We start from the raw sequence: 17263 nt of genomic DNA on the forward strand, positions 1-17263 counted from the left end.
CCCCCCCCCTTTTGGGAAGAGTATTTCCAAATGTCTCCCTTGGGATTCAGCTCTCTAGTTTGAATGCTGAATTTATTCATGACCAGTTGAGGTAACTACACAGTCTTAGCTTACCTAGCTCTATTTATAGAAAGAAATACCAACTCAGGTCAAGTTAAGACAAGCAGTTTTATAGGATTATTCTTACTGATTTTCTTTGCATCTCTTGTAGCTTGAATTGGCCTTCACTGAATGTGGGAAGCTAGGATTGTGCTCAGTATTTCAGAGGGGAACCTGCCAAAACTTTGTATGATTAGTATGCTGCTTCTTTCCAGGAAATACTTTGGTCTAGCTTTTGGGTTAGGAAGGGCAAGCTTGTTTTTCTTCCAAACAATGCTTATCTTATCTGTTCTACCTACTGAAAGTTGGCAAGGGGTAATGAGAGGCGTAATGTCTATGAAACCCTGCCAGATGAGGAGGACTGAGCTGGCAAGTAGATTAAAACTACAGAGGTCTATTCCCTTCATCTGAATCTGCAGTAGGATTTATTTTACTTGTTTTATGGAGTATGGACTATGTAGTTAAAAACCATAAGAGCAATGTGGCTAGAATTACAAGGCAGTGAACTCTTCCAAAAGTGACAGCCTAATTATTTTAATTGATGGATGTTTTTATAGGGTAATCTAGAGAAATCTTACTTGCTGCTAAGACTGTGTAATCAAGATGTGTACAAATTTGTTCAGAGCTTTGAAGCTGTTTCCTTTGGTATGGAAGAAATATTTCTGTAATGGACACAAGTATATGGTAGAAAGAAGGCAGGTTATGGTTGGCAATTTTTTCTTGTTTTCTGTAGGAATCAAAGCAACTATGGTGTGCCTTAGTCCATATATTTTAAACTTGCTCTTTTCTGTTATCTACCAGTTAAAATCTTTGTCTTAGGTACTAAATAATGTCATGGCTGTGTTCTAAAAATTCTTGATAAGGTTATGAGTATTGGTCACCTAAAACTCATTTAGGTGTCTTAAATCATAGCTGAGGTGTCTTGTGCCTGACATATTGCTGGATTTCAGTGGTGAGAAGCCTGGTTTTTGAAATCTTAATTGCTTTATAAAACAGCTTAATGTTTAAAAACTTCTCATGGGTAACACTTTTTTTGGGGTGGGAATTCACCAAAAAAACCCCTTCAGAAAATAGCAACATCACTTCAAATAATGTTTTAGACTACCAAAGGCTTTGGAATGATTGAGTTAATTTACTGTGTAGTCATGTGTTGCATAGCTACTCAATCTGCAATAGTATTGTTGGGATCAGGTTGAATTTGATTGCCTCTTTTTTTAAGCAAACATAACATTCTGCTGTAGTCAAGTGTTTTTAATGCAAGCCTTTGACTGTAAATATTTGAATGGAAAGTGATTGGCTTGTTATGGGGGAAGGGGAATCAGAAATGCAAAGGCTTCATTTTGGTACTTTTGCAAGTTTAAGGGAATACTGCTTATCAGCTTTGATTTGTTGGATTGATCTTAACATAGCAAATACATTGCCAAAAACAAGAATGCAACTTGCATACACAGAAGCAAACCTGCTTTTAGAGGGATCCTTCCTTCCGTCTCTGTGGTGCCACTCCTTTTAAAGAACCACAACTGGGGTAGATGGAATTCAGGAGTGCAGGATGTCTGCAAAACCCAAAGACGCAGTTATTGATGTACGGAGTTTTGTTTGTTTTTAGTGAATGGGAAACAATGATGTATTGTCTAGAAGCAGTGTTTAATAAATACTTTTAACTTTAGGCACCCAGCAGCTTGCTTGAAGCACTGGAACAGCATTTGGCTTCTGTGGAGGGAAAGAAAACAAAAGAAGTCTCTGCTGCCAGCAGGTGAGCACCCAATGAATTACAACGATGCCTATACTTAGGATTTGTCATCTTCACACTAAGAATTTTCACGATTCAGTTGCTTAGTGTTCTTGAATTTTATTCACTTCCAAATGTATCTTCCTAGAAGTATAAATGAAGCATCTAGTGAGTAAGTAGTCTGATGGCTTTGAAATCTAGGTATGTACTCCTGTGTCTCTGACAAACTTATGCTGTAATAAACCAGTGAGCTGAGACCTTGTTTATTATTCTTTCTACTTGTTTGAAGTCTTTTGGCTTCTAAGACTTCTAAAGTATTTGGATTTTGAGGCTCTTTTTACCTAAGATAGGACAGTATTTATCTTTATTGTAAATTATTTGCCTCTCAGACCATGAATTTATTTTAACCTGCTTATAGAAGTCCTTTGGTCTATTCTCAGAACAGCCAAATTATCTTAGATGCTTTGTGCTAACAGGAATTCTTATTCTTTGTCAAGTGTGGTATCAATATATATGAACAGTACTTATGACTAAAGAGTGAGAGATCTCTTTTGGCATAGGCATTCTCCCACAGAAACTTGGTAGCTACTGATAAATGTATCTCTGAAAGCTACATGAGTTTTCTGTCTTACTACTCAGATTATTTTTTTTCTTTGTAAGTATTTGAGGATTCACTACCACAGTATCCTGCTAAGAAGTATACAATGTAGGGAGTAACTTCTGTGCTCTGTTTATTGTTACACATATAATATGTCTGAAAAAGCTTTCTATGCCTCTGCCATTTGAATGGAATGGAATTCCAGTCTACTCAATATGACCTTAAAGAAAAAAGACAACTGTTATGTTCTGCGCTTGCCAGTTCCTACCTGCTGAAACTTGAGGGCGTAAGCCTGTGTACTTATGCAGCTTTTTCACCAGACTCCTTCATTATTGGGGTGTCTGCTTTTCTGTATCAGAGTAAGGGAAGGAAAGACTGGTGTGGAGGGAGAATGACACACAACTAGATAGATATGGCACTTGGTAATTAAACTAGAAGTGATATATACTTGACTGTTTTTCTTAATAAAACTTTTTAAAATTATTACTGTTTTTAGAGCTAGTGCCCTATCCAGTGCTGTTTCCACACTTGCCAGTACAGGAATGTCATTTAGCAGGATGGATGAGAAGGAAAAGCAGCAGGCATTGGAGGAGGAACAAGCTAGACTGCAGGCACTTAAGGTACTATATTTTTTTACAAGTTTGTGTTCTGAGATTTATTTTTTTTATTTGGATGCAAATGACAACCAAGTTTGACTTAAAATAGTGTATGGTGGGAACTCTCATCTTAGAGACCAAGACATGATTCTGAAGGATGCAGGTTGATGGCTGCCACTATGTGGTGACCCTTCTACCAGGAGTATGATTTGAATATCAGCCAGCTGATATAAATAACTTAAATTCTTCCTTTCAAGAGATTGTTATTTATCTCAGAGATTCACAAAATGAGTATACAACAATTCTAGGTTAGATTCTGCAGCTGATCATACAGTGTTGCTATTGTAAGACTGGTTATTGATAGGAGGGAATTATTTTTTCCCCATGATGTATGGAATATGGCTTAAGTGTGATTCTTCAGTTGTCTTGCTCATAATGAGAATATATGCTATAGTTGTGCCCATGTTTAACTGCTTTTATTTATAATTCTATAATTTAGTTTGAAAAACTGTTTTAAATCATGTGTATTTAGGTATAACTTACGGACTTTGAATAATAACGCATTTGGAAGAAAATTGGTGTGTTCTGTCTTGGTTCCTTAATGAGCTTTCCTTTGCTCATTGGTACTTGCTGAGTAGTTGTCTTAGTAACATCCCTTTCTTAAGGCCTGAATCCTGGTCCTCCAGATCCTTTTAACCCGTTTGAGAACATACACAGTATAAAATCTTGAACAAGGCAAGATGCTTTTCTTGCTGAAAGCTGAATCTGTAGTTCTGCCATGCCCCACGTGCATGTGCCTGGGACAGTTGGGAATTTTTCTTGTGTTGCTTTAACATCTCTAGACACACCTAAATGATGAGGCAACTCTGCTCATGTCTTCTGGAGGCCACATTGAGAGCCTTAAAACTATTGGGAGTCTGAGAGTAAGCTGTGATGGTCATGCAGAGTTGAGTTTCATCTCTAGAGTTAGAGGTCTAGTGAAGATTCTCCACTTTCCTGATTTGGTGTGCGGCATATTTTTCAAATCAATGTGAAGAATGATTTTTGCTATTAGACTGCGAACTTAGTGTGCCTTGCTACCTGCTGCTGAACTTGATACCATTTTTCATTTTGGGGGCGGGGAAGCTTGCGAGCTCACTCAAGGTTTTACTTGAGGAATGTAAGCATTCCTCAAGAAACATGTGCTTTGACCTGTGCTGTATAAATGCAATGGGCCTCTCTAGAAGTAATGAGGGATGTCAACCTAAAATTAACATAAACTAAGTTTTTATTTTGCTAGTTTAAGAGCAACACCGCATGGTTGTTACTATATGATGCACATTGTCAGTCTGACTTCTGAACGAACTATGAAGAGATACTCACAGTAGAAAGAGATGGGCCTTCCTGTACAAAGGTCCACTGACCTGTTTCTCTGAGTGACTATGAAGGGAGCCTAGAATGTGCAGCTTGTCTAGAAGTGTTTTACTTCTAGGCAGTTATAGATAGTTTAAAAAAGCAATTATTTTGAAAATCAAGGTGTGATTTGAAGTTTTAAGGCTTTGATAAAACAAATACTCTTATCTCTAATTGTAATAATTTTTTCTGTTTTCAGGACTTTACAGAAGAAGAATTGTTTTATTAAAGACCCTAATTAAAATTTCTTGGGAAATATGTTCAGGACTTAAGGGTTAATAAATTAACAAAACTGAAATGCAAATCATATATTTCATCTTTCAGGAGCAGCGATTAAGAGAGATTTCTGTAGTATCAAATTCCACTCCCACATCAGCATCCCCAAGCACCTTATCAGGAAAAAGTGTGAATACCACTGTAGCTGTTGACCTCTTTGCAGTACCAGCACCCACAACAAATAGGTGAGAGATACTTTGCTTTCTGAAGCAAGCAGGAATTACTGCATTGGCCTGTAGCCCCATGATCAAATGCAAAGCACTGATCCTAGTTACTTTTCAAGAATAACCTTTTGCTGATGCTTTTCTGGTGTATTCACAGGAATTTTGGTATCGATCAATAAGTGCTTAATTACTAGTTTTGTACCGCTATTATTGATGGGTTACTAGTGAACAAGAGGAGAGATTGGTCTGAGTGTTTGTATAACACAAGAATACATTGTCTATTACATATCTTCATGGGGTTTTTTCTCTTTTCTTATTCAGCATGCCCAACCTTTCTAGTGATCTCTTTGATCTTCAGCCTGCATTCGTTCCAACTGTGCAGAGTACTCCAGCTATATCAACATCAGCAAGCAGTGCTTGGGGAGGTGAGCTGATATGATGATTTGACTGTCTAAATGATGGGTGAATTCTTAGAATACAAGAATGAATAAAATGCAGATTCATACTTAATTGAATCTACATCTTAAACCTTAATTACTTTGCATCCAAACATTTCTATCCTTGACAGAATATAAAATACATCATCTGAAAGCTCTGGCAAACTTGTTACAGGAAAGTTACTTTTTCTTAACACATAGCTGTAGTGTTGATGTGCAGTAGATGGAATGAAGGAACTAGTCAGTTAAGGGTACAGGTAGAAGAAAGGTAACTAAAAATCAAAGTTTAAAAATGCAGATGTAACTGAAAAGGTGCTGGAGTAGTATTTCCATTCCATTAAGTGATATTTAATACACTTTTCACTTAAGAGGTGTTGGTGACTTCAAAGTTCTTAAAGCTGCCGTTCTCAGTTTCTTGGGCACAGCATTCTCTGTACCCTCACCCATCCCTCCAAAGAACAATCAGGATAGATGTGGAAGAAATGTCTTAAATGCTGAAATAAGGCAATGTTAACACCATTCTAAGTGTTGGTATTTTAATAGATAACTCTATGTGCTATTTAAAAGATAGATTCTTGAAGCCAAAAACATAGTATTGTAACTTTTTTGATTGATAAATGTTCTGTCATTCTCCATCTTACACCCAATGGCAATACTAGAATTATTTTCCCTAAAAAAACGTTGTTAGGACTTTTATCTGAAACTAAAAATTTGTACCTTTAATGGGCTGATCAATAGGTGCAATATTTACAGTTTGAGTTTGTCTAGGGATTCTCATATTCAGTCATTTCGGTCTGTTTTTCTTTTCCATTATTTGTACTCTGTATTCTTTCCTTTACTTCTGCATCTGAAAGGTCCTTTCTCGTCCTCAAATGGTTGTGTTGGTTCTCCACCTCATCTGGACATCTTTGACATGAAGCCAGTTGAAGAAGCTGTAAAATCTACCACCCCTTTCATCAATTCTACTTTTTCCTCCAAACAAACGGTGGAACTGTTTAGTGGTAAAAAAAACAAACAAAACCCATGTAATTTCTTTGCAACTGGAGATGATAATGCAGATGAACTGGGCAGTGTAATCCTTTTGTGGTTTGAACCAATCTTCACTTTTTATTAACAAGTGAAAATGGTGCATTAATTCCAGATGCAGTAAATTATGTTTCCTTAAAGTTTTACTTCTACAGTTGAAGTAACTCATTATTTTGTTCAGCTTGCCCAACCTAGACATCCTAAGAATTGCGATGTTGCTGGAATTTTTGCCGATTTCTTTCAAACTGCAACCTCTTTTCTCTTTTGTAATGGGGAATGCAGGAGTTACTTGAGCTTCCAAATTTGTTAAATAAAAACATCCTTTTTTATTACTAAAAATTTATAATTTTTAACTGCAGACTTAATTTTTGGGTCCCCGCTTCCCTTTCCTCTTAAACTGATCTTATTTTCCTCTCTCTTTTTACAAAGATGACTTTAGTGGTCATAAACCTACATATGCTTCTGTGTATCATCCTCTGACTGTTGATGGTAATTTGATTTTATTTTTTTAAAAAACTTTTTGATTTCAGTGTAATGAGTGGTATTACTCCATAGGTGTATTTGATTACTCTAAATTTTTTTTTCAGGTTTTCCTCTTCATTCAGCTCCTCCAAGTACCACCTCTTCTACAATTAATGTGGACTTTGATGCTGTTTTTGGAGGAAAATCTACAGTACCAGAGTACAGGCCTACAAGTGGTAAAAACACCCTTATGACTACTTTACACCCTTCAGTCAACTGTTGCTTAACAATTTAGCATAATTGCTATTGCAGTTCAAAATTTAGTAACTTAATACATCTGCAAGCTGATTATAGGGCTGATAAGATAACAGACAATCAGTTCGGTTACATTTACTTGAGAATAAGCTTTGACTAATTTCATATACTGTGTAATAATGGTTTCCTCTCTTTTTGGGGGAATGAACATTGAACGTGGCTCACTGGATGTCTCTTAACGGGTAAGCTTTATGTTAATCTGTTTTCAGTGCTTATAACTTCATTGTTTCCTCTTGATACATGATAATGAGTTCCCTCTAACTTCACTGAGAGGTACTGTACTTAGGAAAATGCAAAACTCTGTGTATATGTTGCTTGAAGACCAGCTGAGTTACAGTCTTTTGGTGCTGTTGGGCTATATATTCAAAGTCCATATGAACACAGAGTAAAGAAATTCTTGTGTACAGTTAAGATTGCTGCTATATTGTGTAACAAGAAAAGTTTGGAACTAACATTAACAACCTTCTTTCTTCAGTTATAGGGGGAGTCCTCTTAATCTAAAAATACTATTACTGATGAAGTAAATTAAAGATTCTACTAGATTAGTATCTAAAATATAATATTCTATTAAAAAGAGGCTAAACTGTGCTGTCTAAGCCTTAAACACTTCCAGCATGTTAAACCTCCACATATAAATACTCAAACTACTCAGTGTTCTATAAAGAAAATATCTCCCTGGCTTATGGATGTCTTTTATTAAATGCAATGTAACTGCTTTGTTAACAGTTGCTTTTGTGTTCTTTATTTAGCTTTTAACTTTCTAGATGATGTATTGCAACCCACAGTACCACCACAGAGTCAAAGAGCTACTTTAGCCAACCAGCAAAGTGGAAAAATTTTAGCAAATGACCTTGATTCTTCACTTGCTAATCTAGTGGGAAGTAAGTGTGAAGCTTTTGAATTTGAAACTTTCCCATTTGTTACTGAAAACAAAAATTCCTCCTCCCTACCCTCCTACCCCCATTAAAAATACTTAGGAATCTTTTTCTGTTTCTCCTTCCCCTCAGATCTTGGGTTTGGAGGAACTCCATCCAAAAAGTAAGTGGCATATGTTTATGTACAGTATTCTCACATGACTGTTTGGTAGTCTGTGGCACAGTTTACCAGCACTAACATGGCAAGAGTTCCAACTCTTGAAAAGTATTCTTGTACAAGAACAGCACTGAACCAGTAAGTTTGTGGTCAGTCACCATAATAGTCAACCTTAACTTTTGAAGTAATTCAGTTTTGCAATTGCTGTATTTTTGTTTGAGTATTCTTATGAAGCACCATAAAAGATCTGGCAGTTACATAAAACTCCAATTAACCATTATGCTGTACAGTGCAGTAATGGTAGTTTAATTTTAACACAAAACAGAACCTCCAGATTTCATACTTACTTGAACAGAGATACATAAGTAGTTGCTGAAATTCTGAGTGTTTCTTCCACCCATAGATTTCAGCTGTGTATTGTATTAAGGCATGTTTTGGCTTTCCATTGTGATGTGTTACTTTAGCTGTTGTCTGTCTAAAACTAATACCAGTTTAATTTTTAGATCAGATATGCAGTGGACACAGCCTACAGAGAAAAAACTTACTGGTGGAACAAACTGGCAAGCAAAGACAAGCACGTCAACCACATGGAACCCTACTCCCTTACCCACTATTCCACATATGGTAATTTCTGTACTATTGAAATTGGGCTTCATTCTAGCAAATGCTACTTCCCTGCTTGAATTAGTTTTAAAAGAATAGCAAAGGGTGTTTGGGACAAGACTGGGGGCAGAGGGGAATGCTTGTAAAATCACTTTTCAAACTGAATGAGGTAGAGATTTTAGTGTGTTTTATTTCCCCTCACTGTAAAACTTGTCTGTTGAAGACATAAATAGTCAGCCTTTCACTTGAGATGTGTCTCAGTTCATAACTTCTTTTTAAATTGAAACAAATGACCTCAAACCAGGAAATTTATGTGCATGTTTGAGATGATCCTACCCCCCTCCCACACACACACATATACATGCACCTTTAAGAATCCTAAGAATATGTTTCAAGGGCAAAACTGCTCTTCCTTCCAGTTTTCACTCCTTTTTCAGTTTTGTCACATGAAACACTGCTGCAACCCCTGCAAGGCACCATAATGATCAGGTCAAGCAGCACTTTGGACTTTTATGATAATTTTCAACAGTATTTTGTACTGTGTTAAAAATATGAAGTTGCTAAATGGAAGCTTTGTAGTTATTTAAACGAAGAATTTTCATATTTTGGTGCAGTGTTTGTAGGCAACTGACTTTTATGCTTTTAAAAGATTTTTTGGAATGTCTTTTAATTCATATATATTCATACAAATATACACCACTTCTGAAATGTAACTGTCTTAAAAGTAGAATGTTCATCTCAGTTATATGTACAACTGGGGTAATTGCCACATTTGCTATGAATTTTGAACTGCTGTCTGACTTTATTTTCCAATAAGAACAGCTTTGCTGGCAGTGCCTGTTTTCCTCATCTTACATGGGTGTTCTCATTCAAAATTATCAAAGTTCAATATTAAATCTGGTATTAGACTCAAAAATGAAACTCAGAAATTCAGATGAGAATGTGTCAGTTGTATATAGCACTTTTATGTGAGACTTCTGAGACAATAAAAATCTTTTTATCCCCTCTTGGTGCTCTGGAACAGGTTATGTTAGAGTGCTGATGCATTTTTATTTTTGAAAGATAAGACAGCACCTTGGCAAACATTGATTACTGTGGATTTGGGTTGTGTATTTTTATTTCATGCGTTCATCTTTAATACTTTCTGGTCTAAGCATTTGAGTGCTCACTCACTTGCTTGGAATTCCAACAATTAATAATGCAAAGAACTAGCTTAGCTATGAGCATCTTTTAAAAATCAGTGCTGGAAAGGTCTAACTCTCCTAGCTTGGACTGTGGCATTCAGAGTACTAACCCTCCAATTCATATATAGTCTGCATATTCTTCCATAGTGAAGTATTTTAACTAGCACTCTGTTTTTAATAAAATTAACACTACTTAACAATGCATGGCAATATGAAGTGCATGCATCAGTGTGCCTGTGAACATAACCTGATACAAGTTATTAGTGTCTTAAGATGCTCTTTTTTTTTTTTTTTTTTTTTTTTTTTTTCTGTGCCCTTCTCACATATAATGGGAGGAAGAAGGAATATTGCATGCCATGCCCTCTAAAAGCTTCATGCAAATTTTTGTGCAAGGAATAATCCTCAAGTCTGGCTTGGTTTAGTCAAATTTCTGGTTTTGCTGTAAGTCTTATTACTGATAGCTTTCTAGGCAGGGAGCCTATCCAGGTTAAAAGGCATAGTTGCTGATGTTGTTGTATTTGCACTTTTTTTCCTTCTCCTTTAATTATTTTAATAAATGAGTTGAGCATAGTTAGACAGTTATGGTGCTGGACTTGAATCCATCCCTTGGTTAGAATTTCCAGTTTAAATACCTCTTAAATAATTTTCTGTCCTTACTCCTTTTGCTGTGCCAGAATGGAGTACACTATCCTGGATATGTAAGTCAATTTCTTGTAAATATGTTGGATATGTTAAGTATTGAAAAATATGTATTTTTAACAGTCTTACACATATTTCTAGTATGCATGATCTTATCTAAAGTACATTAAAACTTTCTTATTTGAAGGTACCTGCTCCTATTGCATACCCATTGACCACACCTCAAGTGCCTGTATATGGAATGGTAAGAAATGTGATTGTCTTGTATTCCTGAAAAACCCTAGTTGTCCCCAGTGGTTAGTTTCATGGCAGGTATTATTATGCTCAAATCATCCTGCAACATGTGTACTGTTTTGTAAAGTCAATAGTGTGTGTAATAATAGCTTTTTCACACTGTGCATTGGAAGAGATTACTCAAAATTTCACACAGCAAGCTTTTTTAAAAGCTTTGGCTTTACTATGTATGTGTATTTTCTACTATACTTACAATGTGAAAAGATAAATCTAGAATTAGTTTGAATTTTATGTACCTGTTCTGTGTGGTTTTTGTTTTTCTAACAGGTACCTCCTCAGGTTGGAGCTGCTCCTTTGATGGCACCCCAGTCAATGATGTATACACAGCCTGGTTTAAGGCCAACAAATCCTTTTGCACCTGTTTCTGAAACTCAGGTGAACTGTTTTCTTTAATTTTGAGATCACATTGAAACTTTAGTCTTGGTATAAGCAACCTAAAGTTTCATGACGGGCTACTAATATATTTCTGCATTGGAAAGCAAGGGGTTCCTCAGTCAAGGACAAGAGCTTTTGCTGGCAAATAAGCAAATTCAGGTGGTGAGAGCATGCAAATGTAGGAAGCAAGGAAGAAAGTAAAAATCAGAGATCTAATGGCTAATTCCTTACTGTGTCAATATTAAGAAAATGAGTGGTAAATACGTAGAATTTAGACTTTCTATGACATTAGCTGGATACTTGGTTTAGTTATGCTGACCAGAGCAGTGGTGAAAGCTTTCTGAAAGATCAGGTGGTGAGTAAGTGGAAAAGGCATGGACAAGAGATCATTCAAGTTGAAGAAACTGTGTACTCCTGTTGTCCAAATATGTTCATGTTAATGTTCTCTGGGGATTTTTTTAAAGTGTCAAAACCTATAGTCTTAACTTGCAAGTAACAAGACAGTTGAATAGATCCATAATTCTACAACACTGAGAAACCATGTGTTATGTAAGTGGCATTAATATGTAATCTCTACTTCACAGATACAGTTTATGTAGAGCCGCCAAAGCAGCAAGATGTGAGAACAACCAAATACTGGTAAAAAAAGAAAAGACTGAATTTTAATCTTTCCATGATGTATTCCTGAACAGGGCAACTGTTTCTACCCTGTATAATACAATATTATTTTGAATTGCAATGCTTTAGAGATTCTTGTTTATAACAGTCACTGCAGTGTGAAGTCATGTTTGTTCACTGATTTTTCTTAAACCGCTCAGCAGAAGCCTGTATTTTATTGAGGTTGACTCAGAAAGTGCAAGTGGGATTATCATCTTCAAAGTTGAGAAGAGGGTTACATGATTGCTCTACAACCTTATTCATCAGTGGATTACCTTAGGAACTTAACTGAGGATGTGAAAGCTATTTATTTTCTCCATAAATTATGTGGCTGTTGTAACCAAGACACAACACAAATGAAGTTGAGCAATAAAATTTTTATATGCTCTAATAAATACTCTGATAGAGCAATGCTTATATTATCATAAGGCCAATATTGTGTGAAATCAGACAGCTTTTTCACATTAGAATAGCTTATAGTAATTTGCAGACTTTATAATGTGAGTTTGAAATGCTGTGAATCAACAAGATATATACATATTACATATATATATATATAAAAAAATAAATTGCTCCATTGGTATGTCAGTGTTACATGGCTAGTTGAAAGAGCCAGGCTCTGGTAGGGGATGAAAGTCTGTTATGGGGTAGGGGAAACAAGGGTGTTACAGAACAGCATGTCCAGTCTCCAACAGGTGACAGTAGCTGCACTTCCATGGAGTGTCCTCTCTGCAGGTGGCATCTTTCGTAGCCCAAGGAAGAGTAGCTTTGGGAACCAGTGGAAGTAGGTATTGCCAATAGCAGCAAATGGAAGCAACTTGAAATCTTTGTTGCTAACTGCAAAAGATGCAAGAGATCAATTTTATTTTTTTTTTAAAGTCCATTAGGTCAAAAGAAGCAAACCTTGCAGTAGTACTGACACTTGTGAACTGGCAACTATATTGAAATTATCCAGCTGTAGAGAATAGCTTGTGCTGCTTTTCTGAAATAAGATCCTAGTTGTAAACCACATAAAAGTAATTATTTTTTAATGTGTAAATATGTGCAAACTTTTAGATAACCTTTTCTTTAATGCTGCAGTAATCTTTTTCTTTTGTAGTAATTTCAAGGTAAAAATGCCATGTTAAGAAATCTGGACTCTTTTTGAGAGGAAAATCTTTTAAATCTACTAATTTATGAGGTATGCTATTCTTGATGGGTCACATGTGTACAGACTTCTGGCATGTCTTTTTTGTATTTAACAATATTCCTCCAAAACTGAAATTGGCTATGAAAATGCCTTATTTTGTATTTTTCAATGTCTGATAAAAGGTGATAGCATTAAAAAAAACCTTATCAAGTAAATTAAATTGAGAGCAACCTTTCTTCCAGAAGTTTGTGGCAGAATGCAATGAAAAGCTCTCCTGTAAAACAACTTCTACTAATGATTAATATTAAAGCAGAGTTTTCGAAAAATGAATATTTTTTATTGTTACAATAGACCTCCAGAGTACCATGTCTTTTATCTTTTGGGGAGTCTATAATTGCAGAAATATCTCTGCCTCTCACAATAAATGTAAATGGGCCTGAGAATCTTGTCAAATTGTCCTGTAGAGAATTTCTAAAACACAGCACTTTCTTGATAGTGGGAACAAACCTTCTCTTTTTCTAAATGCTTAATTCTGTCCAAAGAGTGCAAAAGTAACATTTCTTAACCCTGTGGAAATATTTTTTGCCAAATGAAACAACTCAAAAGAAACAAAATAACAAAGCAACTCCCAACCCTTGGAATTTGTAACTGCTAACTTTCTGGGACATGTAACCTTGCAGAAATTTAAAACTTGGGAGTTTCTGAATGTGTATTGTTTTTTTAAAAAAGAATTTGGACTGGTATATAGCAGAATTACAAAGGGCTTCAAGCTTTAATCCACCTTTATTGGGTTGAACAATTATACAATTTTAAGCCAATGAGTTCTTCAGTGCCTACAGTTACCCTCCACATGATGAGGGAATAGATGCCATTTAGAATGGGTATTGTGTTGAGGGGACTGTTTACTTAAATAGTGAATTCCATTGATATATTCAGCATTGAGAAGTCTTGAGTTCAAATTAGACCAGTACATGTGGTAATAAATGTATGGGCATTAATGACAGACCTGAAAGCAGGCAATTTCTAGCACTGTAAGCTGTTAGGTCTCTTTCTCATACTGAGTTGTACAAGTAATAATCCATTATTTTATTAAAATATGCAAATAAATGCCTGGTAAACAGTATATATTTGTTATAACTTCATTGCAGAGTGTTCTGAATATCTGGAATGTACTTTGCTCAGAAATTAATTTAGTACTAGGTATAGTTTGCACTACTTCTGATTTGCTCTGGATTTTTTTAATGGTTCTTTGGTATGCTTTCTTGTAGCAAAGCTGTCTGATACCAATTTATTTAGTATTAAAAAAGGAGAAACAGCCACAAAGTACATCCTAAAAACTTTATAAGCTACCTTCTTTTTAGTCTTGTTCAGAATGTTTGATACATTAAAACACGACTTTCAGATTTTATCATTCAGAAGAAAAGACTGCTTTACACTCATCTCTGCACAAAGGTGCAGAGGCCTGCTTTTTGCCAACCTCTTCTTTGTGCATATGCTGGAATGCATAAAATGGCAGAGCACTGTGTTTTAAATACTGTACTTCATACATTAGAAGTAAGAACCAAGGACTTGAGATGCTGTCAAGGCTTTTATGGCTCAGAACTTGTTCTCCACAAAAACACTTTGAAGACACAGGTTGTTCTTGAGGGTGACTGTAGTAGCCCGCAAGAGCTGCGAATAGTAGTTGCAATGAGTGAAACGCTGAAGAGACATGTATATACATGTGACTTTCCCTTTTGTTTCCTTCCAACTTGTTTGATCAGAATCCTGTTCTGAATACTTCAGAAAGCAGATAACTAAGATGTCACTCCATGTTTGTCTGAACAAGGAGAAAGACTTGAAGTATGCTGTGTGCTTTGCATTATTGTACTTTAGTGGGTCATTCAAGCCTAACTGGTGGGACTTCATGCTGCTACAGGGAGGCTGTCTTTCATGGGATATACCATAACTTCTGGGGGAATTTGGAAAGGTTGATTGTGTTAGGCCTGTTGTACTTGAAAGTGTACCTCTTTTTCAATAACTGGGGTTTTCTAATGTTCTCTAGATATAGTTTGACTTTGCCTCCAATAAGTTACTGATTTTTTTTTTTTTTTTTGTAATTTTGGACACATGTACTAGAGAAATCTCAGTTCTGTGTACATAGTGGTGGAATACTTGTAGGTTAAAATTAACGAATGGACTTTTGTTTAAAAAACACACACAAAACCACCAACAAAAAAACTTCTGATTACAAGATTGAATACAGGGTGTATCCCCATCTGGGTTTTTTTGATGTGTGGCAGGGAGGGTGGGGTTACAATTAGAATAGTATGCACTGTGGATCGGTGCTTAATTTGTACATAAAAAGGAAAACTTTGTTTTGGGTAGTTTGTATTGTAAGGACAACATCTAAAGGCACTGTGTATCAGTCATTTATTTCCATTTAAAAGATTATATTTTTGAGCAATGGAAACTGTACATGTTATCATTTATACATTACTGATGGCTAGGAATATAGAAAACCTGTTGCTATTACTCTGAAGATGTATCTGACTTGTCATTGATATATATATATATATATATATATATATATACACACACACATCACTGCATCGCTACTTCATGCAGATTCTCATGATCATTTATTTAAAGAGATTGTAGTAACTGGTAGAGTTACAACAGGAATTGTAACATCAAATCTTTCAGTAGATCTCAAATGTGTATCCTCCTTGTGATTAATCCTTTACCAAATGTTTGGCTGGAATTTCATTTTGAAGCAATGACAAAATAGGTGCTGGAACAGATTTCCCTCACCCCAACTCACACTTTACATTATTTATTTAATAGGTCTTGTTTTGTATGTTATGTTTTTCCCCATAACAGGTTTGTGCCTTTTATTGGATATTTATTTAAAAGGAGCTACTATAATTTAGGTTGTTCAGGCTTTTTTTCAAATGTATTCTTGTACAGCTGTTCCTTTACATGAGTTCCTCCATTTTATAAGAATACAGAATGTGTGGAAAATATACTAGCCACAAACTGGAAAAAAATTTTGAGGGTTTAATGTTCTGGGAATTAATAATTTTTTAAAAAGAAGCCTAAGCACAAGACTGGCTGTGTTGATATTTTAATTGTGGAACTTCACAATTTGTTAATACACAAACTGTTTGTTTTTTAAAAACTGCTCATATCCAATTATTTGATGAGACAAGTTTTGGAAAAAAATAAACTTTGGCACATGCAATTTGTGTGTGTATGTGATCATTCTTGAGTGTGTTCTCAGGCTTAAGGCTTTCTATAATACAAATAGTAATGCTGAATTAAGATCCTTTATTAGTTTGTTACTCTTCTGCAATTACATTTAATGTGGTATTTTGCCTTAAATTATCAGTGTAGTGTAACTTCATCTGTAGACAAGTTTTCCTTTGATCTAATTTTTGTTTGGAAAGTAGTGGTTGGGTTTTTTCTGTTCAGGACTTGATTGAGGGGGCAGTGGGGAGGGGAAGAGACAAAGCTGTTTCTATCATACTGGGCTGACTTCAGGTTCTTACCTGAGATGTCTCACTGCATCCAAATGAGAAATAGGCCTTAACCAACACAAAGTACATTTTGTACTCAGTCACTCTAGGAGGTGTAAGGGTGGTTTTCATAGATCTGCTTATTACCATGTAAAAAGTCTCAAGAAATCAACAGCCATAAAAACTTAATGGTGGAGTGTTTACTGCTTGTAGCTGCTTCTGATGCCTGCAGGCTGGCACAGAGGCTTGGGTTTTGGGTTTGGTTTAGCTTGCCTCAAGTTAGATTAACCAGTTCCCATTTCAGCACTGTGCTAAGGGCCTGCAGAAGACATGCTAGTAAGATCTGTCTTGTCCAGATGTTCCTTACTTATAAATTAGAAGCCTTGAAGACCAGTGTTTTTAGGACCTGCTGCTTTGTTTCATTTTACTGTAGCGATTTGGTTCCAGTTAGGAGCTTGAACTCTTTAATAGCTCATTCTTGTTGTGCCTTTGCCAGCTCTCTGCTTCCTATTGATCATAAAGCCGGAGGCAGCAGCCCTGGGCTCCGGAGCTGAGGGGCCGGGCCGGCCTCTTCGGCCCCGGTGTGTCGCCTGCGGGGGCCTGACCCCGTCCCTCCCTTCTGCAGCAGCAAGGGCACGATGGCGCGGGGTGGTAGAGGTTTACGCGTACAAACACAGGGCGACTTCAGTTCTGGCCCTTTGGACACCTTTACGGTAGATGAGGAGTTAAGAGGTCCCCGCCTTCCCCGCCAGAGAGAAG

The 17263-nt window shown here is 36.2% G+C and overlaps 2 protein-coding genes across 5 annotated transcripts in view; both read left to right on the plus strand.

Annotated features, from left to right (window-relative positions):
- LOC113479918 (phosphatidylinositol-binding clathrin assembly protein-like) overlaps positions 1-15201 on the plus strand; it is a 23814-nt gene extending 8613 nt beyond the window's left edge. The window contains exons 8-21 of one of the 4 annotated variants that reach the window (XM_026848315.1): positions 1767-1852; positions 2923-3046; positions 4739-4875; positions 5176-5279; positions 6146-6292; positions 6747-6806; positions 6905-7015; positions 7859-7975; positions 8102-8132; positions 8630-8750; positions 10588-10611; positions 10740-10796; positions 11114-11221; positions 11806-15201. In XM_026848315.1, the coding sequence (XP_026704116.1) occupies positions 1767-1852; positions 2923-3046; positions 4739-4875; positions 5176-5279; positions 6146-6292; positions 6747-6806; positions 6905-7015; positions 7859-7975; positions 8102-8132; positions 8630-8750; positions 10588-10611; positions 10740-10796; positions 11114-11221; positions 11806-11820 (1242 nt within the window). In that variant the 3' untranslated portion in view covers positions 11821-15201. The remainder of the gene's footprint in view (positions 1-1766; positions 1853-2922; positions 3047-4738; positions 4876-5175; positions 5280-6145; positions 6293-6746; positions 6807-6904; positions 7016-7858; positions 7976-8101; positions 8133-8629; positions 8751-10587; positions 10612-10739; positions 10797-11113; positions 11222-11805) is intronic. The other 3 variants (XM_026848320.1, XM_026848316.1, XM_026848319.1) reach the window with 3 other exon arrangements.
- The window catches only part of VBP1 (VHL binding protein 1), an 18127-nt gene continuing 12710 nt past the window's right edge, over positions 11847-17263 (plus strand). The window contains exon 1 of the mRNA XM_026848336.1: positions 11847-11860. The gene's annotated coding sequence lies outside the window, so the exon portion shown is untranslated. The remainder of the gene's footprint in view (positions 11861-17263) is intronic.

The sequence above is a fragment of the Athene cunicularia genome, assembly GCF_003259725.1.
Source record: "Athene cunicularia isolate RWA chromosome 4 unlocalized genomic scaffold, athCun1 chr4_part3, whole genome shotgun sequence".
Taxonomy (NCBI): Eukaryota; Metazoa; Chordata; class Aves; order Strigiformes; family Strigidae; genus Athene; species Athene cunicularia.